The sequence below is a fragment of the Ascidiella aspersa genome, chromosome 1, assembly GCF_963924565.1.
Source record: "Ascidiella aspersa chromosome 1, kaAscAspe10.2, whole genome shotgun sequence".
Lineage (NCBI taxonomy): Eukaryota > Metazoa > Chordata > Ascidiacea > Phlebobranchia > Ascidiidae > Ascidiella > Ascidiella aspersa.
The window spans coordinates 16,179,549-16,203,123 of record NC_139447.1 but is presented as its reverse complement, the minus strand read 5'-3'; the positions used below and the strand labels follow the sequence as shown (position 1 = coordinate 16,203,123).

Sequence of the window (23,575 nt, the reverse complement as noted above, 5' to 3'; positions counted from 1 at the left end):
TTTTAACATTGATTTGTTGCTGCACATTAAATCAGTTATTCTACTTACAAAGCTGTTCTTGAGAAGCCCCTTGAGAAAAAAGCAGGAAGAAACTACGGTCCTCCCGGTACAAAGAAGCTAATCTACTTTATTGATGACATCAACATGCCTGAAGTAGACAAATATGGCACTGTGCAACCTCACACACTAATAAGGCAGCATATGGATTACAAGCATTGGTACGTAGCTCGTATTGTACCTTTAGTTATTTTCATACTTATAAATAAATGTTTATGTACTATAAGACAAAGTTTCCTATAAACAGAACGTGATTTAGCTTAAAAAGCACTCTGGTATCGTATAGCTATCAACTTTTAGGTATGATCGTCAGAAGCTTTCGTTAAAAGAAATTCACAATGTACAATATGTGGCGTGCATGAATCCAACATCCGGTTCATTCACCATCAGCTCTCGACTGCAGGTATGTATGTAACGTAATGTTCCACTTTTTGATACCTTAAGAAAACTAATGTCTTGTAACAACTCGGAATTGACGAAGAATGGATTTATGGTGCGCAATAATTAGTGAAAAGTTAACCAGGTTTACATCCCATCTGACACTCTTCTTATTAACAACAATGTTAAAGTTCTATTTAAGAATGGCACACGGAATCCCACATACCGAGAAAAATTACTATCGGTAACCTGTGCGCTAATATTCTGTGTTAAATTATTCAAACCATCCTGAACTACTTGTTTGCATTTGTAAAATACGACATGATTTACTTTTCCTAAACCTACTTCGAAACTAAATATTTTTCAACATGCTAAAGGTATGGTTATCAACGCGAGATGCCATTGTACTTACCACCTTCTTAACCAAAGAATTCTAAACACAATATATTTACTACTTTTTAGCGCCACTTCTGCGTATTCGCACTCAGCTTTCCAGGAAAGGAGGCGCTAAAAACAATCTACAGCAGCATCTATTCTCAGCATCTTAAAATCAACAAGTTCGCCATGGCCATTCAAAAGCATGCAGGAACGTTAGTGGATGCTGCCCTGGCTCTGCATCTGCGCATCAGCCAGGTTTTCTTACCCACAGCTATCAAATTCCATTACGTCTTTAACTTGCGAGATCTCTCCAACATCTTTCAGGTGAGTGATTACGTTTCATTTCAATTGGTGATAAAAAAAAAAAATGTCGTTTTCTTTCAGGGAATTCTATACGCGATGCCTGAAGCCATTAAAACTATGGGCGATTGTGTCAAGCTTTGGTTGCACGAGGCGTGCCGAGTATACAAAGATAAACTGATTGATGATAAAGACATGGAAAACTTCGACGACATATCTACTGACATCGCCAAAAAGTTTTTTGAGGTTTCCTATTTTTTTGCAGTAATGTTCAATTACAACTGCAATAAGCGCGATATTTGGCAAAATATACCTGAACTTTTCGTGGTTAAAGAAAACGAACCAATCCATCATGCCGTGGGTCTGTCATAACTATTGCGTATCACTATCAGGGCTGCGGAGTCGGTTAAAAAAAACCCGAGTCCGACTCCGGCCAAAAAAATAAACCCGAGTCCGACTCCCGAGTCCCGAGTCCGGCTCCGGCCAAATGTAAGATTTTGTCGAGTCCCGAGTCCAGCTCTGACTCTACAGTAGGCCTGCCATATGTCCTCTTTTAGGAGGATTTGTCCTCTTTCCTCAAGAAAACTGAATGATCCTCCGAGGACGCTCAAAAATGTCAAAATGTCCGCTTTTTTCGCATTTTGAATTAGTTGCTCATACTTTTTTTTTGCGCTAGCTCTTAGTTAATATTTGATTTTTGCAATGATTCCAATGGTTTCGCTGTGTTGTACACCACTCCTACAGCGCTGTATAAACTCTGTTTTTTCAACTTCAACATTAAAACGGCAAAAAATGTTTCGCGAAATTTTTTTTTTCTGCGAAAAAAATTCGCGTATCTTTTCTACTTGGAACTTCTTTCAGCACAAAGTCTATTTGAGTGCCACTGCATGTTTTCATATCATTGAAGGTATAACGGCCCTATTTAAAATTTTGCCAACTTATAGATAAACGATAAAATTCATCCACCGTTCGAACTATTTTTTATCCATGTTTTATTTAATTGGATAACAGGCTAGCAACAGGGACTCAAACTTTTTCGCGCAAATCGATAATGTTTTTGCAATATTGCTGCTGTTGTTGTGTGTTATCACATCTTTTGAAACACGATAACGCAAAGTTTAATTTTTGCGCTGACATCGCAGCCTTACAACTGTGGAGTGAATGCCCTCACGACACGTTTGTCAAAATCATCTCGTGCACGAGCAATTTATTGTGTGTCCAATGCTAAAATCATCCTGAATTTACAGTTTAGCGCCAATTAAACCTAATTTTTTTCGCGTCACTATTTTCAAGTTGTCTCAGTGATATTTAATTAAAAATGCCGAAGTGCTTTTCGTAGAGAGGGGGGGGGGGGGGGGGGGGGGGGGCGCAAGGCATGGAAAAATTACCAAGGGGGGCACGGCTGAAAAAGATTAAGAACCACTTGTCTATGGCATCAGGTGGTTCTCAGCAGACGCTTTCTTTAAATTTAGACAACAATAAAGAAAAATATAAGCTATACATTATAATGCTGAAAAAGAAAAATCTATTTACTGATGAGCTACGCCAGAAGTATCCGTGTTTCAGAAAAGGACGTGTTAATTTTCAAGCTGAATGCAATACTTGGATATGGCACGTTTTTCGTAACAATTCTACTTTCGTTTTACTTGCAGGCAAGAAAATGTCCTCTTTTAAGGTGCTGAAAATATGGTAGCCCTACTGTACAGCCTGTATTTTACCCATTTACGCAACTAAATGAAGGTGGATTTTTTGCAATCCACCCATATTAATGTCATAATTGTTCCACCCGCATTACATGGTTAAAAATATTTCACCATTAGCTATTACACTTTTACAACTTACATTTTTCCGCCTTAACAGTTTTAAAATTTGACACTGCGCATGCGCACGTCGGACTCGGGACTCGGGTATTTTTACGTGGTCTTACCCGAGTCCCGAGTCCGACTCCGGCAAAACAAACCGACTCCGTCGAGTCCCGAGTCCGACTCCGACTCCGCAGCCCCGATCACTATGCAATGTGTCCGTGTAAATTGGTTAAATCCTCGTAACCAGTTCACTTATGTTTTGTATACCATAATATATTCGTTAAAGTGCTAACTAATGCGAAAACATTGTTTAAAGTGGCTCAACTGTTTTCTTTACCACACTTTTAAGGGGGAATACGTGGCGTTACACGTTTGGTTAATAAAAAAATTATGTCCTGGGTTTATCACATCGTTACGTATGATGTATTGCTAATTTTTGTCTAAATAATCTTTACTTTATGTTTGTTTTCAGGACATGCCAGAGAACGTGATAAAGCCGGATCCGCACATATTTTGTCATTTTGCCAGTGGTATCGGCGAACCAAAGTACTTTTCCATTAGTACTTGGGACGCGCTTAATAAGTTGCTCACTGAAGCGCTCGACAACTACAACGAAATGAACGCCGTCATGAACCTTGTCCTCTTTGGGGACGCCATGTCACACGTGTAAGAAACAAGGCGCAAAATGTGTCCCTACAGATTAGTTCTGTGAAGGCCATTTTACTAATCTAAAGTACAACGATTATTTTAAATTTAAATAACCTCAATTCACTCTAGTGTACTATTGATTATTGTAACTGTGCTATTATCATTGGCCAGGACGACTACATCACAGAGAGGTCGGATTTAATTTTAAGTCGCATAAAATAGGCGACATGGTGAAAATGGGGTCGTCTAAATGGGTTTCTCAAGTGTTTCCCTTGTCCCCCACGAACATGTTTTTCAATTAATCGTCAGTTAAACTCATATTTGTTTTTTCATCATAATTTCATAATGGCTTCTCCATTGTGGCGTTCAGTGACATATTTTTGAAACGTAAGAAGGGGGAACACTAATTGAAGAAGTCGTGTAAAGAAAGCCACAAGCCACAAAATTTGAGAACCACTGGTTCAAACCAAATAAAAATACGTTTAATAAATCGTTTGCAGATATTCAGCTAGTAAATTGTTATATTTCCCTCTCAGATGTCGTATCAACCGAATTTTCGAGAGCCCACGTGGTTACGCTTTATTGGTCGGCGTCGGTGGCTCGGGCAAGCAAAGTTTGTCACGCTTGGCTGCATTTATCAGTAACTTAGACGTTTTCCAAATAACCCTAAGGAAAGGATACGGAATACCAGATTTAAAGGTGCGTAACATTTTGTTCGATAGCGTGAGAATTGTTATACACTTCAGATTTTTTTATAGGTTGACCTTGGTGCCTTGTATGTTAAAGCTGGCGTCAAGAATCTTGGAGTGTTGTTTCTTCTTACGGATGCACAGGTAGCCTATACAAATTACCAAGATAAGTAGCTTTAAAACCTTTTTTGGCAAATTCTTACACTTTAACTAATTTTTTTTTATCTCAAACACATATATAAAAACGTAACCAATTACTTTATCGTTGCTTTATACCAATAGGTGGCAGACGAACGTTTTCTGGTGTTGGTCAATGACATGTTGTCTACTGGGGAAATTCCTGACTTATTTCCTGAAGACGAAATTGAGAACATAATTAACGGGGTGAGGAATGAGGTGAAAGGAGCTGGATTGGTCGACACGAAAGAGACTTGTTGGAAATTTTTTATCGAACGATGTCGTCGTAATTTGAAGGTTTGTATAGTTGGAAATGCAATACAATACCGTACCTACAAAGCTAGACGATTTACAAAATGCCAGCAGAAATTTATTTAATAAAAGTTTTATAAAATATTGTTTTTTTATTGTTAGGTGGCGCTGTGCTTTTCACCCGTGGGAAGCACACTACGCGTCCGTGCCCGAAAGTTCCCTGGTGTAGTCAACTGCACTGCGATTGATTGGTTTCACGAATGGCCACAGGACGCTCTCGAATCTGTCAGTCTTCGGTTCTTGGGGGAAATCGAAACGATTTCAGTAAGATTATTGACAATGCAACGCGAAATTTTTGAAATTAATATAAAATCTAGTCAAGCTGTAGACGTAAAGTTATGCAAACCGTACTATTATTTTGTTTATGATTTTTAACTGTTTTTTAACAAGGGTCACCAAACTTGTTTCATAAAGGCCGATAACTCTAAAAACTAGCAATCGCGGGTCGGATAAATGTAAAGATTGGAAATCGCGGGCCACTAGTAAAGTTTTGCATCCACCTTATTTAACGTAGATATTACAAAACGAGGGAAAGATAAAAAATGTTTAATAAATATTATACTGCGCTGTATGAAATAGTCATTTAGTTTAAAATATCATAAAAATTAGCTTAGTTTTGCATTTTGCAAACATTTCGGTAATAGTATTATTACCCGTATTTTAGGAAATGATTTAAAAAATATGCCGCGGGTCCGGAGAAATAAACCGGCGGGCCGTTTCTGGCCCGCGGGCCGTAGTTTGGACACCTGGATAAAAAAACACAGTATTCCTTAAACATTATCTTTAAAAACCTACCTTGAGCTTTCTGTATATATGTTGCAGATCCTTTAAAACGTCTAGCTAACTTGTAATATAGTTGCTTTATCATTTAAAACTGGTATTCATTTAAGGATGACGAGCGTGGTTCCATTAGCAAGTTTATGTCTTACGTCCATATGAGTGTCAACACAGAGAGCAAGGATTATTTACTCAATGAAAGGTATTTTTTGAAAATCAACTAATTTCATTAAATCATATTATCTTTTCAATCTATATATGTCGATTTTACACAAATATTTTGCTATAAGGCGCTACAACTACACAACGCCCAAAAGCTTTCTAGAACAAATCGCTTTGTACGAGAAATTGTTACACGCCAAAAATACAGAGTTACAGTCCAACGTCGAACGATTGGAGAACGGTTTGCAGAAACTTAGAAGCACGGCATCACAGGTGGGAATGCATAGCCTAAATTATCATAGTCGGTAAAATATCAGCTTCAGTCACGCTGTATGTGTTTGTATTAACCGTTTTTTGACGACGGTGTTCTGGGTGATTTCAGGTGGACGATTTGAAAGCGAAGTTGGCTGCGCAAGAAATAGAATTGAAACAAAAGAACGAAGACGCCGACAAACTTATCCAGGTGCGTTCGCTGCTTTTATCCTAACTCAACATGTTTTGTCGGTGAATTAAACAATAGATCAGGGGTGTTCAAATGATTTCTGCCATGATCCACCACAGTCAAACCAGACAACATGATGATCCACCAAATACGAATAGTAAATATATTGGACACGCTTTAATTTTTATGGTGCTTTATTTATGTAAATGTACCCTACAACATATTGATAACTTTGTAAAACCCAAAAGTAAAGTGTGCTACAGCACCAAGATTTCAGTGAGAAAAAGGATGAGTTGGTTTAGACCAGGGGTCGGCAACCTTTTTCTAGTCGCGGGCCAACACCAAACACAGAAAGGTCTTTGTGGTCCGCAGAAAAATAAAAAAATGTTAAAAAATATATGTCTAATATTTTTTAATACGTTTTCCGTTAACGGTAATGAAGCGCTGATCTAGTTCAAAAGACAGCATCAAAACAAGTTGGGCGTAGAAAGATCATTCGACAAGAAACAAGTTTGGACGTAGAAAGATCAATTTTTTGCACTTACGTACCGGTAGTTAAAATAGTCAAAAAATACTCGTATCTAGTTTGCCAAAGAGGCGGCGGCCGAATGAATTACATTGGCGGGGCACATCCGGCCTTCGGGCCGTAGGTTGCCGACCTGATTTAGACTTCAGGTCTTACAATATCATCGAATTGGGGCTTTCTGTCGCTTACTGATATTGTCAAACGCTCACAAGGATTAGCATTTGGGAGTCTCGTTCTATGCTTGATTTTTTACAAAATTCATTAACACTGACAATCGGTATTCACATAAGACAATGTAAAAAGTTTTTTTTTTCAAGACTACATTGGAAGATCCGCACAAAACGTTGAAAAGATCCGGAACCGGATCGCGATCCGCCATTTGAACATAACCGCAATAGATCATATTTTCCATTTTTTTAACTAAATAATTCATACACTGTTTGCAGTTTTATCCCACTTTTAGGACAGCGACGTTCTTATATTGTAGGTCGTTGGAGTGGAGACCGAGAAGGTGAGCAAAGAAAAGGCAATCGCCGATGTCGAGGAAGAGAAAGTTACTGTGATTGAGATCGAGGTGTCGAAGAAAAAGACTGACTGTGAAACTGATCTTGCCAAAGCAGAACCTGCGCTAATTGCAGCTCAAGGCGCGCTTGACACATTGAATAAGGTTCGTAAAGTTGCCATAACGAAATATCGCATATCCATTTTTTTTGCTTGAACGATCAAAACATATTTCTACAGAACAACTTGACCGAGTTAAAGTCGTTTGGTGCTCCACCAGGAGCAGTAGTCAACGTCATCGCAGCTGTCATGACTTTAATGGCCCCAGGTGGCAAAGTACCTAAAGACAAGAGTTGGAAAGCTGGCAAGATTATGATGGCTAAGGTAACTTTGCCTATCTTAAAAAATATTGCAACGCGATACAGTGTTGTGACAAAGCCAAATGTACATTAAATATTTGTAATGCGGAGAACTTATGTGCTTCGATAATAACAATCTTGCCTGAATTGCGTCAGTAAAATAAATACACTTTTAGGTCGATCAATTTTTGAACGATTTGATCGTTTACGACAAAGAAAATATACACGAAAACTGTCTTAAAGCAATTAGGCCTTTCCTGGAGAATCCAGAATTCGACGCAGATTTCATTCGAGGCAAAGTAAGGACGTTTTTTAATTCATCTGCTATTGTATCTGGATATTTTTTAATGTTAGGCTAATGTGTTGTGCTAACTAATTTGTTTTCTTGTAGTCGCTTGCTGCTGCTGGTTTATGCGCTTGGGTAGTAAATATTGTGAAATTCTACGAGATCTTTTGTGATGTTGAACCCAAACGAATAGCTCTGGATAAAGCAGCACAGGAATTGAATTCTGCCCAGGAGAAACTTGCTGTAATCAAGAACAAGATTTCGGTATACCATTTACACCCAACCATTTTTTAAATAAAAATCTGTGTTTCTGTATATTTACTGTTTTATTTTACGAAGGTTTTGAATGCCAACTTGGCCGAGCTAACAGCGAAATTCGAGGCTGCAACAGCTGCTAAACTCAAGTGTCAACAGGAAGCTGAAGCGACGCAACTAACTATTTCTCTTGCCAATCGGTATATGATAAACATATTTTAAATATTTACAGTTTATTTGTTTAGTAGGCTAAAATTACATAGTTCACCTAGATATTAACATGTAAACCATAAAACACGTTAATTACACAATTAACTATCACAATTTAAATTGTAGCTTGGTCGGAGGTCTGACCAGCGAAAACGTACGTTGGGCACAATCTGTGCAAAACTTTAGAGAACAGGAGAAGAAACTAACCGGAAACGTACTTGTTATTACAGGTCTGCTATTACTAAAATATTTGCTTTTGTTTTAAGTAGGTAGTTTAACTAACGAATTCCTTAAAATAAAATGTCTTCTAATAACAGCAATATTGTTTCTCTTACAGCATTTGTGTCTTATGTTGGCTACTTTACCAAGCCTTATCGATTGAAACTTATGGAGGAACTCTGGCTTCCGTTTATGAAGTCACTCCCTGTAAGTCCTACTTAAACGATTTGGGGAAAACTTAGTTTGGAATTTTCGTTTTCGAATATTTTCGGGAAGATAGTCATATTTAATTTATTGAAGTTTGTGACAACCAATCAATTATTTTATTTGTCCCATATTGTCTTATCCAATAGACCCCAGTACCAATTACAGAAGACCTCGATTTTTTGACTTTGCTCACTGATGAAGCTGACATTGCAGCGTGGAACAACGAAAGTCTACCGTCTGACCGGATGTCTACAGAAAATGCCACCATTCTGGTAAAGTTGTTTTAAAAATTAATTTTTTTTGTAATATAACCTATATAAAAGTTGTTGATTTCCACTCTTTTTTGATTTCGTCGCAGTATATATATATTTAAAACTTTTAGACTAACTGCCAGCGTTGGCCGTTAATGATAGACCCACAGCTACAAGGAATCAAGTGGATTAAAACAAAATATGGATCAGATCTGAAGGTTGTGCGCATCGGTCAAAGAGGGTGGGTGACAAACAAATAATTATTACCTATACCAAAATTATTACTGTACTTTTTAAGTAAACATTTAACGATTAACGTTAACCGTTAGGTATCTGGATGTAATCGAGAATGCATTGGGAGTTGGTGATACGGTGTTAATTGAAAACATTGAGGAGTCGGTCGATCCTGTTCTTGGTCCACTTCTTGGCCGAGAAACTATCAAGAAAGGAAGGTTGGTATCACATATTTGTTTTATGTAAAGATATACTATTCAATTTTCGTTTAAACGCTTATCAACGCAATCATGCTGTACCGCAAAATCCCACTAACACAAGTTTGTTTGTTTTGCAGATACATAAAGATTGGTGACAAAGAATGCGAGTACCATAGTCAATTTCGTTTGGTCCTTCACACCAAACTTGCCAATCCTCATTACCAACCCGAAATGCAAGCCCAATGCACCCTTATCAACTTTACTGTGACAAGGGATGGCCTCGAAGATCAGCTACTTGCGGACGTTGTCGGAATGGAGAGACCAGACTTGGAAGCGCTTAAGGTGACTTTCTTCCCATTTTTGAAAGCATTAACGTTCGCCTGGTTCCTAAATAGAATCCATCATTCTGCATTGACTTTCTGCATTGTTTTTTTATTTATGAATAACATTGTGTTTTCTTTGATTAACTTAACGTCGGTGAAATTTTAATAAAATTTATTTTCCATACAGAGGTAAGTACAAGGCTATAGGTTCACTTGAATATATTTCCACCTCAAATGGTAATATATATTTTCTAACTTAACTGGTCCTACTTGTACTGCAAGTTGTACACTAGGGTTGTTCAAAAAAACACTTTTTTTGTCAAATTTCAGTGGGGACCCCCTGGAATTGTTAGGTTGCGTTTAAACACCCCACAAAACAAATCTGGGCACGTTTGGTTCAGTATTGACCGTGCTACGTAAATTTGAAAATTCAGATTTGGGCTAAAATTTTGAAAAAAAGTAATTGTCCTCCACCTAAAATTTTTTTTTTCTTCTTTTTTTGCATTGCTTTGCAATTGAATAGTCATAAATAAACCTGTTTTGTAGTAAAAAAGTGAGTAGTCATGGTACAAATGTCACATTTCAACAACATTTGTTAGGCTGTTTTGTACTATTATATTATTATATTACTATTATATACTATTATATTAATTTAATGTCATGGGTGCTGCATCTACTTTATTTTAAAATTTTAAGCCATTTTTCATACATAACAGCCTAACAAATATTGTTGAAATGTGACATTTGTACCATGACTACTCACTTTTTTACTGCAAAACAGGTTTATTTATGGCTATTCAATTGCAAAGCAATGCAAAAAAAGAAGAAAAAAAAAATTTTAGGGGGAGGACAATTAATTTTTTTCAAAATTTTAGACCCAAATCGGAATTTTCAAATTGACATAGCACGATCAATACTGAACCAAACGTGCTCAGATTTGGTTTGTGGGGTTTTTAGACGCAACCTAACAATTCCAGGGGGTCCCCACTGAAATTTGACAAAAAAGTGTTTTTTTGAACAACCCTATTGTACACACATATGTGACAACACAATTTTCATGACTCAAGAACCTCAGGGATAGTAGGGCTTGAGCATATTGCGAAAGCTTTCGGGCTCCCCAATCTTTGAAATATGTTACTAAAGCCCGGTGCGCATATTTTAAGAATAGACAAATGAGTAGTGTGCTGTTAATACTGGTCGAAAATATTGTTCTGGGTACTATTCAGTTAAACGAGAGATAGTGTAAAACATACAAAATGTGTTGAAGTCCATGCTGTTCGTTGAAGATAATAATATTACACGCCAAGGTTTCCACGCTATAGGTAATTGAGCAGAACACTGCGACTTTAAAATAGGACACAGATAGATTGAAAACGTCTTTCCTCAACTTATTTAATTCAAACTTATTTTTAAGTTCCTTTGTTCGTTTTTTAGAATTGTTGAACGCCATTCAACGTATTACTTAAAATGGCCTATTTTTTACACAGCTCGATTTGACCAAGCAGCAGAACGACTTTAAAATCACTCTGAAAAGACTTGAGGACGACTTGCTTGCCAGATTGTCAGCAGCCTCTGGAAACTTCCTCAGCGACACGGCTTTGGTTGAGAATTTGGAGAACACAAAAAAAACTGGTTAGATATGAGATTGAAATTGTCTGTTTTACGACGATAAACTCTCAAACCGAATAGATCAATACCCTCTAGCACAGTGGTTCTTACCTCGGGGGCCCGCCCTCTAAGGGGGGGGGGCAGTAAATTATCACGGGGGCACGAGTACTACTACAATGTTTAACTTTTTGTGTAGTATTTTAATGGTTGCTTGATGTTAATTCTGTTATTATGCTTTTCTATATGCTTTACATTAAAATTGCACACATGTGTAGTTTAATAACTGCGAACTACGTTTGTGATATTTGCAAGTTTTTGAGCTACCAATTTTTAAAGTTGTATGTGTCTATGCGCCTTTAGATTATATTTGCTGCTTTGACGGCGATTTGGGGTGCGTTTGGTCAGAACAATGTGCAGCAGGAACCTAAGTTATACACAGGGGTTGGACACAAGGTCATGGCCCTCAAAAAAACAAAATGTTTAGTAATTTGTAAATATTGTGTGCTCAATGCGCCATAGCCCTAAATTAAATTTTAGCCAATTTAAAGCAAATAAAACCCAAAATTTATAAGGAGTTACTGTGCTATTGTCATGTTGTCTTACTGATATCTAATCCACAAAAAAAATGTTTTCTTATGATACCTTGTAAATATCCGAAGCGGGGCGCAAGGCACAGAACATTTACAAAAGAGGGGCGCGCTGGAGAAAGGTTAAAAACCAATGCTTTAGCATTTTTGTATAGTAACCTGTTTTACATTTATAAAACCAATTCTCTTACAGCCGCCGAGGTCGAGGTGAAAGTTACCGAGGCAAAAACCACCGAAATTCAGATTAACGAAGCTCGCGAGCACTACAGGCCAGCTGCAGCTCGCGCATCTTTGCTTTATTTCATACTAAACGATCTGAACAAGATACACCCGATGTACCAGTTCTCTCTAAAGTCTTTCAAGATCGTATTTGAAAAGGCGGTGAAGAAAGCAGAACCCGATGAGAATCTCAAACTGCGAGTGAAAAACATCATCGAATCAATCACCTTCTCTGTTTTCCTTTACACTTCGCGTGGACTCTTTGAGAAGCACAAGATCATATTTACCGCGCAAGTCGCGTTCCAGGTTCGTCGCTTTATGTAATGTAATACCAAGCGAAATAAAATAATTTGTTTCTCTTTTACGTGAATACTGATAAATTACTAAAAAAATCTTAGTTTAAATGTATGTCGAAATGTTGCAGAAAATTGAATAATTGCCAACAACAACAATACATTTCACAAGAAGTACGTTTACCACATTTTTGCTCTTCAGGTCCTTCTCATGCAGCGTCAGATCAGTCCTGTTGAGTTGGACTTTTTGCTTCGTTTCCCATCACAACCAAACGCAACCAGCCCTGTTGATTTTCTCAGCAACCTTTCTTGGGGGTCGATTAAGGTACAATTATAAAGTACTAAAAATTAAAAACACAAATCAATTTAAAAGGGTTTTTGAGCGAATCTGGAAAGTTTTTAATGAGGTATAAAATTTTATTATATTTAATCCTGATTAGTTTATAGCTGCCAAGTGCTTTTTAAATTACGTTTGTGGTCTTGGTGGAAAGATTATACATCGCCAGCATTCATTGCATTTCATATTCGATTTTCCCTTTAATTCGGACCTTAGCTTTTATCGGAAATGGATGAGTTCCGTAACTTGGATCGTGACATCGAGGGATCGGCAAAGCGCTGGAAGAAACTTGTTGAGAGTGAGGCACCGGAGAAGGAGAAGCTTCCACAAGAGTGGAAGAACAAGAACGCCCTTCAGAAGCTATGCATCATGCGAGCACTAAGGGCTGACAGGATGACTTACGCTGTCAGGTAACTGTCTTTCTTGCCAGTTTGTCGATGCTTAACACAATTGTATGATCAATAAAACGTCCCAAAAAGTAATGCAACCATAGTCGAGGCAATTAGGTGAATATAAGTCCTCCATGTAAATCACTGAATGACAAGAGTACGGTAAACCGCTTTACACGTCTCTGATCTATACCAGCATATATTTATTTTTGCCCGACAGATTTGTTTTATGTCAACATTTTTAAGTTTGTAACGTGGTTATACCTTTTTTAAGTTTGTAACGTGGTTATACCTTTTAACCCGTAGCTTAGTTAAATCTCCGTAGGACGTGTTAGATAGTGTGAATAACCAAAGTTAATAGTTATGTGGTAAGATTGTTTGTTTGACCAGTTGCAAGAATATCGAAACTAAATCAAACAACCAACAAAGAATTCCCGGAACTTTCCAGTTCCCTGTTTTCATTACAATAATTTTATTCAAACCTAATGGTGCTTACGAATTTACAACTAGGGACTTCGTTGAGGACCGCTTGGGATCTGAGTTTGTGGAAACTCGGGGAATTTCGTTTGAGAAATCTTTTGAGGAAACCGGATCACAAACTCCTACGTTCTTCATTCTTTCACCAGGTTAATCTACAATGGCCTTGTAATTGTTTGACACGTGTAAAATATAGCTTATATTATATGTCAATAATTTGACACCGAAGTACCTGTACCAAGCGTATCGCAGTTCTAAACTTATTATAATACTTCCTACAGGGGTCGACCCACTTCAGGATGTAGAAAAGTTGGGCAAGAAACTTGGATTTACCCTTGACAATAAGAAGTTCCACAATGTGTCACTCGGTCAAGGTCAAGAAATCGTCGCCGAAACAGCTCTGGACATCGCTGCCGAGAACGGCCACTGGGTGGTGCTGCAGGTTAGAAAGTGCGCTTAATGGTAAAAAATGGATAGAATCGAACGCTAAGAAACCCCAGTCCTCCAGATGCCGAAATTCGTCTAAATAGGAAGTTTTGTTGAACACGTAATTTAGTGCTTAATACTGGGCTGTATGTTCATTGTTCAACATAGTGATTCTTAAACTGTGTGTGGCAAGTTGTTTTGTTAAAAGTGTGCCGCGAATGATTATTTTAATTTTTTAGTTTACTGCAAGCTAAAATGTTTCAGAATCACTGTTTAAGAAAAATGAGTTATTTTTGTACGCGGCTGGCTTTAAAATCCTCATTGCAAATTAGAAACAATTAATGCCTGATTGTCTTGTTATAGCGTTGCTGTGGTTGATATATTTTTACGGTTATTAAAGTAATTAGTTGTTTGGCAATATTTTTCAAACATTTATTATATTTTGGCTTAGAACATTCACTTGGTGGCTAAGTGGCTGATGGCGCTCCAGAACAAGCTCGAAAAGCACAGCTTGGGTAGTCACAATGACTTCCGTGTTTTCATGAGCGCTGAACCAGCTGCAACGGTGAGCAGTCACATCATTCCGCAGGGAATCCTCGAGAATGCCATTAAGATCACTAATGAACCTCCGACAGGAATGCATTCAAACGTCCATAAGGCTCTGGACAACTTTAACCAGGTAAACTAGGTTCAAAAATAGAATTTGTGTATTTCGGGATTTAACTCAAGTTGATAACCATTTTTCAGTTATTATCTAAATTTCATGTGTGTAGAACACTTTGGAGATGTGCGCGCGTGAAGTAGAATTCAAAAGCATTCTATTCTCTCTGTGTTACTTCCACGCTGTCGTGTCCGAAAGACGAAAGTTTGGTCCTCAAGGTTGGAATCGGGTGTACCCCTACAACACAGGGGATCTCATTATATCAGTCAATGTACTTTACAACTATCTGGAGGCTAACTCAAAGGTGAATTATTTGATAGCGCTTCCTTAAGGACAGACTCGTAAATGATTATCTTTTGATTAAAATACTCTAAGATAGTAGTAACGGTGAATGTACAAAACATAGCATTCGTTTGTTTAACCCAAACAGTTGTCCGGGTTCAGTGGTAATATTTCAATAATTGTTTACATATATGGGAATCGATATTAATATCATTGGCTAAGTGGTTATGCTTGTTGAATCGTGCATCAGGTTCCTTGGGATGATCTGCGTTACTTGTTTGGTGAAATCATGTACGGTGGACATATAACCGACGACTGGGACCGCCACCTGTGCCGCACTTACTTGCAGGAATTCATGAATCAGGACATGTTTGACAGTGTACTTTACCTTGCACCTGGATTCCCATTACCGCCAGCCCTCGACTACAACGGTAAAAATATTTTGTGCACCCGTATTTGTTTTTTTGATAAACACAGCTTTTAAAGTAAAAATTTACGATCGTATTAATCATTTGGTATGCTAAAAAGTTATTCTTATTTAAGGATATCATCAGTACCTTGACGACATGCTACCACCCGAAAGTCCTTACTTGTATGGCTTACATCCTAATGCTGAAATCGACTTTTTAACCTCAACCTCTGACAACCTTTTCCGTACCATTCTCGAGCTTATGCCTAGGGATTCAAGTTCAGGGGCTGGGTCCGGACCTACAAGAGAGGAAAAAGTTAGTGGTCTTCGGCTTAAAAATAGATATTGGCCCTACAAGCAACATATTTCTTATTGCCAATAAATGAGCTACTGTAATTGTGACCCAGCAACTAAAACACGTTCTGGTTTAGTTCAGTCGACACTAATCAAAACACCACTTTAAGGTAGTGTAATTTACTCTAAATAATTTTTTAGCGTATTTGTTTTGTTTTCAGATCAAAACAACATTGGATGAGATCCTTGAAAAACTCCCGGAGGCTTTTAATATGGTTGAGATGTTTGCTAAAGTTGAGCCTGCCGATCGCACACCTTATGTGGTTGTTGCTTTCCAAGAATGTGAAAGAATGAACACTCTCACCAACGAACTGCGGTATTCTTCTTTACCTCGTTTGAGTTAACACACAACTGTATGATTAAGTTTAATAAATAGGTCATTTTTCTATTGTCACCAGTGGTATGTTTAGCTTGTTTTAAATATTATAACGCAAATAATTTGCTCATTCTATCAGGTCCTCTTTGAAAACCCTGGACCTTGGATTGAAGGGTGAGCTAACCATAACTGCATCTATGGAAGCCTTGGGGAATTCGCTTTTCTTTGATCAAGTTCCGGATTCATGGACAGCTAAAGCATATCCATCAATGGCCGGGCTTTCTATTTGGTAAGTTGTTTAACATACGTTTATCATGAAACGTGTGTGCTCGATCATAGCAAAACTGAAGACGGATAAAACTCATCGGAGCTTCTGAAGTAAAAATGGGACTAAGGATTTATGCTAATTTATTTTTTATCAATACGGATAAATCTACTCAGGGTTGTGTATCTACTATGGCTTGTGTACATATAAAACAAAAAATGTTTTCTGGCCAGTTTTGATAGTTTTGCTTGTTTGTGATGTAAATTTAATGTTCAAATAAGAAAATGTTTTCAAAACTTACGTTTAATTATTCAGGTACGTAGATCTGCTTCTTCGTATCAAAGAATTAGAAAACTGGACTTCTGACTTTCAACTCCCGGCAGCAGTTTGGTTGGGAGGCTTTTTCAATCCACAAAGTTTCCTTACCGCTATTATGCAGGTAAAAGTGTGATTATTTAAGTCGTTATCAATTTCCTCCTAATTTGTTACAAAAATGGTAAATACACGTTCGACGAAAGGAAATTAAATTTATGTCAACGTCATCTCGATATATGTTAAATCCCGACCTAATTTTGAGTTTTCATGCATACCGGGTATCATATTAGAGCAGTGGTTATAACTTTTTTTCTGTCTCGTAATTTGCGGCAAATTACGAATTGGTGATATTTTTATTTTGTTTAAAAACTTGAAACACCCAATAAAGGTTTGCTGAGGTTATAATCTCTAAAGTCAGTCGTTCATCGCAGGCAATGGCTCGGAAAAACGAGTGGCCCTTGGATAAAATGTGCCTGCAGTGTGACGTGACAAAGAAGAACAAAGAAGATTTTAGCAGTTCCCCACGTGAAGGGGCGTATATCCACAGTTTGTTCATGGAAGGTACGTTGTTTATTGTTGTTTAACTCATTCTCGGCTAGCTTGAACAACGAAGGTCCTTTATTCCTCTAAAAATATCATTTTTAATTTTTGCTTAAAAGTATGGTTATATCCTAGGAGCACGCTGGGACACACAAACATCCCTTATTGCTGAAGGAATTCTGAAAGATCTTACACCAACTGTTCCAGTTATTTTCATAAAGGTATTTTAAATTGTTTATATTTTCGTACCCATATTTAAACCGTTACATCTAAAGGAATGAAACGTGGTTTAAATTTTTGTTTGATTGGAATTGGTTAGAAAGTGCTGCATGCCATGATTGCCACGTGTATTACAGAATTATGTTATACGCAGGCGATTACTGTTGACAAGCAGGAAACGCGCAACATATATGCTTGTCCAGTGTATAAAACCAAGATGAGAGGTCCAACTTTCGTTTGGACTTTTAATCTGAAGACTAAAGAGAAGCCAGCAAAGTGGACAATGGGAGGAGTTGCCATTCTGTTGCAAGTTTAATTGCCTCATTTATGCACGTATCCAATCACTGTGGTATTTTTAGTTTGAGCTGTTAGAACACAATAATTATTGTAGCAAATTTAGTGATTAATTTTTTTTAATATAGTATTTTTTATAGATTTGCTGGCCTTGAGTGTTTACTGTCAATTAAATTTCCAATTCCAAAACCTATATGCATAGTTTCACAACTGTAACTCAGTATAATTATTGCAGAAGAGTATAGCCAATGTCATACAGTAGGACTACATGAATAAACCTTTGCGATGTAACTTTTTTGCTTTTTCAAATTTTGTTAAATGAATAAATAAAGAATTTGGCCAACTTTGTTGCAATCTTTTTTCAAAAATACAAACAGCATCGATTAAGGATTAAACATAAAACGTACATTTAGTATAGAGAACTTCGTTATACAAATCCCTGATAAATTCTTCCTTAGATCTGGTTTACATATTCCATAATCCCTATTCAACTAATTTTTCTTGAGTCACATGCGTCTGCCCTAAAAAATGGAATATTCTCTGTTTAACTTATGGAAAAATAATAACGTTCATATCCTCTAATATGTAAAAGGATTGTAATATATTTTTGGCAATATTTGTGCTAGCTTTGTAAGGATACTACAAACGTTAAATGACTATATTTATTAGTAAGAAAATACCTAATCATTTAAGCGAATTTTAAACGTGAAAAAATAAAGAGAAGTTTGAGTTAGGCCTGCACATGTAAGATTTGTGATTTGGAAATGGAAAACGCTAGTTCGTAAGATTCTGGGTCGAACTCGTTTGCAATATTTGTGTTCTGTCAAAGATATCGCAACAATAAGAGTTAGTGCGACGCCCTATACATAATTTCGTTGATTATATAGTTTTAAATTTACAAAACTTTGTTCAAAGGGAGCCATGACACACTATTGACCTATTATACAATGTAAAAAAAAGAGTAGCCCATTATACAATGTAAAAAATCCAACAATTATACAATGTAAAAAATCATAGGCTTATAATGAAATAAATGTTAGGCCTACTAATGAGCATGTATGAGTATGACATGTGTTAAATATAGAAGTTCCACATTTTTTAACCACTTCGTAGGGTTGATAAATTATTTGAAAGCAAACGTTGATCCTTAAAAAATAGTTTTTGTTTGCATGGAAGAGGGCCGGCATGAAATTCTTTAGAGATGACGTCAAAAATCAAGTCGACCCAAGAAACCTGCTTTTTTCGTTCAAACAAATATGAAACTTACATAGGCCTACAGTCTAAATGCATTTAAGGCGAAGGGCGGCGATGAAACATTTTCTATTAGGCCTAAACTCTCTTTATTTGAAAAATGTATTCCATTTTCAAATAACACACAACAACTTAAGCCTATATGGGCCGCGTGAAACTAGTCCACGGAAATTTTATACAGTAGTCTAATATCAGCACAATGTACCTATTGGAAACACTGAATTCTCAATAACTTCAAAACATTGGGAAATAAATAAATAATTTAATAAATTATATTGAGCAATGCCACGGAAAGTTTAATAGTTTATAAATAAAAAATTGCTTAGCCTAATCTAGGTGTGCTTCCTTTGTGATTTTCCAGCAGTCGCGTAAAAAGAGTGACTGCGTTGGTGATTATTTGGTCAGTTGTGGACAACGGTTAACCAGATCACGACACATACGGGAGAACGATTTTAAACTGAGCTTTCGTCTAAACACGCGAAACAACACATATTTAAACATTTGTTCTTAAGTTGTAATTTTATAATGTCACTGTAAAGGCCCATTTACACTACAGCTGCTGCACTCGGCGGTGCTGGGCGTGAAATTGTTTTCACTACAGCTGCGCTGAGCAGGGTCACCAGATTGGCCTTTGTAAGGCCAAATTCCATGAATTTGGTCTGTTGGCCTTAGAAATTATACATTTGGCCTTAAATTTGGCTTTTTTAATTTAAAATCCACTACAAGTCATAAAATGTCGATAAATATGAATATTATAGACATCATTTTAGAATTATAGTGTCAGCTTTCAAAATTTGGTGTACAGAAACGGAAGGTGTTCACTTTTCAAATTATCGTTAGTCTAATCACAACCACCGACGCTTTCAAAAAATCAGTTGTTTAGCAAATACTTTTTTAATCACCGTTATTGTGATGTTATATCTAAATTTGTCATGAGTAAATAACATTAATGATCATAGACTTGTTTCAAAAGAATCTTTTGTTGGCGTAGCAGTGTATAACTTCTTCTGGGACACACAGACAGCGCAAGAAAACCTTTATGTTTTTTCACAAAACAATCTATTTTGTAACAAGTATATTAAGTAGTGTGGTAATATTCACTTAGTCTTAAATACATATATGAATTTAGCTTGATTTATTGATGACATTTTAATATTGATTGCTTTCATATTTGCCGTATTTATAAAATAGTGTTCAGCCCTATTTGACACAAGGACTCTTTCCTGTTGGACCATTCCTTGTTGCCTCCAAAGATAATTTCCCACCGATTTTTCCCCGCCATATGTATATTAAGTAATTTCGGTAAATTCCTAGTTAAATGCAAGTTGGAATTCAACTAGGATACTAAGCATAATACGGTAATAAATATTATAACTATGTATCTATGCAAGTTAACTTATAAATATTTCTATTGTTTTAACCTAACCTATTATTGTGGTTATCCTAGTTGATGTCAAGCTTGCACAAAAACTAGAAATTTACCACCCGATCCGTTAGAAATCAGTGCATTTCTAAGCAAAAAGGTCTACGACAATCAGGGCATCCAATGGCAGAAAAGTCGAGACTTTTAGACCTTGAGGTCCTGGCAAAGCACTGATTTGGACCTTTAGGTAAACTCCCGGCGAAGATCAAATAAAAATATTCATTAAAAGTTCAGAAAAGATAACAAAAATATGAGATAGGATTAATAACACTTGACCCACCTAAACCCTAACGCTAACTCGAATCCTAACCCAAATAATGTGCGTTATTTCAATAATTCTTTAAATGCTGGGGAAAAAAGCCCTAACTCGGATGGTTTCTCGTCCATTGTATTTAAGATTATTACGTCACAAATTGAGGTATTGGGGCCTGAAGCGTTATAATTAATAAATTATCGCACATTATTTGGGTTAGGGCGCTGGTTAGCGTTTGGGTTTGGTTGGGTCAAGTATTGTTAAACTTAATCTTCTTATGCACATTTGTTAATGCAAATTAAAGCATTGTCCAAGGCCTCAAAGTCTAAAAGTCGGACTTTTTGATCCTTTGAATGCACTGATTGTCGTAGACCTTTTTGCTTAGAACTGCACTGATTTCTGACGGATGGGGTGAATTTACTGTAATTTCAATTTGTAGTTGGTGTTAGTGTATTATATTTACTTATTATTATTTAGTGCTTTGTAAATTTGTACTTTATCACTTTATGTTTAATAGAAACGGGTAAATATTCATTTGGCCTTTTTTGACCTTTTTTTCGTATTATTTTGGCCTTAAGACCTTTTCATAGTCTGGCAACCCTGGCGCTGAGCCGAGCTGGGCGAAAAAATCGTTCCAAGCGTAACGTTTTTCTATAGTTGCACTGGGCTTGAGTTTAGCAAAGCTTGAAACGCTCGCCACAATAGAATTTAAATGTAAATTACGCTTTCCTTAGCTCAGCGCAGCTGTAGTGTAAACGGGGCTTAACGGTCTTAACGTCAATATTTAAAAAAAAATGCTCGTTTACTTTAGGGGGAGTACCCTGGGTGATATTTATGTTTGTACTCTATTGGTAAACAAAGGAGTTGCAGTATGCAGAGTCCACAACGTAAGCAGCATTAGAAATTAAATTGTCGAGCTTGGAATTAAATGAAATCGAATCAAGCAACAGTATGAATGTGTCGAAAAGTATTTAAAAATATAAAACCTAATTTGTTAAGTTGGAAAACAAATTATTAGAGAGTGCTATTGTGTACCAAAAGCTAGCCAACACACTAGCTAAACGAAGAAATTTCAAAGGCAAAAAAAACATATTTAACCTCATTTTTTTAGAAAAAAAATTTTACCACAACAATAAGAATGATCTATATTTAGAAAATAAAAATTAAAAAATTAAAAATTAAAAAAAATATTAATATTCAAAATTAATATTCGCAATAATTTTTAATAAAAATTAATTTACGCAACTAGAGACCAACAAAATCGCATAGCGCTTGATAATACCTTTCCAACGATGCCACACATGACTCGGTGATAGTTGAGGCCATACGCTTTTATCGGCGATAACCGATCCTAAAATTCATAAGCGATCGCGGTAATATTTAAACGCCCGTCACTTGCCCAATTTAAAGTGCAAGTGAACGAAATTTTATCAAGACATTTCTACAAACGTTATAATGCCATAGACAGAAAAAATAGTAAAAAATTTTAATGTTGAAAATATTTCAAACTTAGCATTTGTTATGCGTAATATCGAGTTTTTTCATCCCACCAACATCCGACCAAAAAAGACCCAAAAATCAATTTACGCAACTAGAGACCAACAAAATCGCATAGCGCTTAATAATACCTTTCCAACGATGCCACACATGACTCGGTGATAGTTGAGGCCATACGCTTTTATCGGCGATAACCGATCCTAAAATTCATAAGCGATCGCGGTAATGTTTAAACGCCCGTCACTTGTTGGTGGGATGAAAAAACTCGATATTACGCATAACAAATGCTAAATTTGAAATATTTTCGACATTAAAATTTTTTACTTTTTTTTCTTTCTATGGCATTATAAGGCTTGTAGAAATGTCTTGATAAAATTTCGTTCACTTGCACTTTCAATTGGGCAAGTGACGGGCGTTTAAAAATTACCGCGATCGCTTATGAATTTTAGGATCGGTTATCGACGATAAAAGCGTATGGCCTCAACTTTTACCGAGTCATGTGTGGCATCGTTGGAAAGGTATTATCAAGCGCTATGCGATTTTGTTGGTCTCTAGTTGCGTAAATTGATTTTTGGGTCTTTTTTGGTCGGATGTTGGTGGGATGAAAAAACTCGATATTACGCATAACAAATGCTAAATTTGAAATAGTTTCAACATTAAAATTTTTTACTTTTTTTTCTTTCTATGGCATTATAAGGTTTGTAGAAATGTCTTGATAAAATTTCGTTCACTTGCACTTTAAATTGGGCAAGTGACGGGCGTTTAAAAATTACCGCGATCGCTTATGAATTTTAGGATCGGTTATCGACGATAAAAGCGTATGGCCTCAACTATCACCGAGTCATGTGTGGCATCGTTGGAAAGGTATTATCAAGCGCTATGCGATTTTGTTGGTCTCTAGTTGCGTAAATTAATTTTTATTAAAAATTATTGCGAATATTAATTTTGAATATTAATATTTTTTTTAATTTTTAATTTTTTAATTTTTATTTTGTAAATATAGATCATTCTTATTGTTGTGGTAAAATTTTTTTTCTAAAAAAATGAGGTTAAATATGTTTTTTTTGCCTTTGAAATTTCTTCGTTTAGCTAGTGTGTTGGCTAGCTTTTGGTCTATTGTGTACACACAGTCTGTATTTCCAGTCTGCTCTTCATTGAACTTCAACACTTTAAAATCTCGGATGTGCATAACCAAATTTCAAGGTGTGAAGGTGTGCAATTATGTTATTTTGCACTCCTTAAGTTGGAAATTCTACGATAATTTAGCTCTTTTACAATTTTAAGTGCGCAATATACCAATTCAGGTGTTAACAGTTAATTCCTTTATGAAAAATATCTGTACAGCTTTTGTAACAGAAGCCTACAGAGCTATTTGGCGAAAAAAGGTTGTCCCAAATTGTGTAAACATAAAAGATAGCCATAAAATATTTATAACATTTTTGTATAAATGTTGTTAAAACAGGC

The 23,575-nt window shown here is 36.4% G+C and overlaps 1 protein-coding gene across 4 annotated transcripts in view; it reads left to right on the top strand.

Annotated features, from left to right (window-relative positions):
• The window catches only part of LOC146168057 (dynein beta chain, ciliary-like), a 47,095-nt gene extending 29,071 nt beyond the window's left edge, over positions 1-18,024 (top strand). For all 4 annotated transcript variants that reach the window (XM_083387392.1, XM_083387467.1, XM_083387313.1 and 1 more), the window contains exons 52-90: positions 53-218; positions 358-460; positions 898-1,137; positions 1,198-1,359; positions 3,391-3,584; positions 4,103-4,265; positions 4,325-4,399; positions 4,538-4,729; positions 4,847-5,008; positions 5,635-5,723; positions 5,812-5,956; positions 6,066-6,146; positions 7,139-7,318; positions 7,393-7,536; positions 7,688-7,810; positions 7,903-8,061; positions 8,137-8,252; positions 8,389-8,492; positions 8,600-8,688; positions 8,835-8,960; positions 9,071-9,180; positions 9,269-9,391; positions 9,511-9,715; positions 11,184-11,328; positions 12,085-12,416; positions 12,606-12,728; positions 12,957-13,150; positions 13,640-13,755; positions 13,888-14,048; positions 14,484-14,711; positions 14,806-14,997; positions 15,226-15,406; positions 15,519-15,700; positions 15,900-16,054; positions 16,194-16,343; positions 16,635-16,758; positions 17,066-17,195; positions 17,310-17,395; positions 17,548-18,024. In XM_083387392.1, coding sequence (XP_083243518.1) covers positions 53-218; positions 358-460; positions 898-1,137; positions 1,198-1,359; positions 3,391-3,584; positions 4,103-4,265; positions 4,325-4,399; positions 4,538-4,729; positions 4,847-5,008; positions 5,635-5,723; positions 5,812-5,956; positions 6,066-6,146; positions 7,139-7,318; positions 7,393-7,536; positions 7,688-7,810; positions 7,903-8,061; positions 8,137-8,252; positions 8,389-8,492; positions 8,600-8,688; positions 8,835-8,960; positions 9,071-9,180; positions 9,269-9,391; positions 9,511-9,715; positions 11,184-11,328; positions 12,085-12,416; positions 12,606-12,728; positions 12,957-13,150; positions 13,640-13,755; positions 13,888-14,048; positions 14,484-14,711; positions 14,806-14,997; positions 15,226-15,406; positions 15,519-15,700; positions 15,900-16,054; positions 16,194-16,343; positions 16,635-16,758; positions 17,066-17,195; positions 17,310-17,395; positions 17,548-17,709 — 5,912 coding nt within the window. In that variant the 3' untranslated portion in view covers positions 17,710-18,024. The remainder of the gene's footprint in view (positions 1-52; positions 219-357; positions 461-897; positions 1,138-1,197; positions 1,360-3,390; positions 3,585-4,102; positions 4,266-4,324; positions 4,400-4,537; positions 4,730-4,846; positions 5,009-5,634; positions 5,724-5,811; positions 5,957-6,065; positions 6,147-7,138; positions 7,319-7,392; positions 7,537-7,687; positions 7,811-7,902; positions 8,062-8,136; positions 8,253-8,388; positions 8,493-8,599; positions 8,689-8,834; positions 8,961-9,070; positions 9,181-9,268; positions 9,392-9,510; positions 9,716-11,183; positions 11,329-12,084; positions 12,417-12,605; positions 12,729-12,956; positions 13,151-13,639; positions 13,756-13,887; positions 14,049-14,483; positions 14,712-14,805; positions 14,998-15,225; positions 15,407-15,518; positions 15,701-15,899; positions 16,055-16,193; positions 16,344-16,634; positions 16,759-17,065; positions 17,196-17,309; positions 17,396-17,547) is intronic.
• The last annotated feature ends 5,551 nt before the right edge of the window (positions 18,025-23,575 follow it).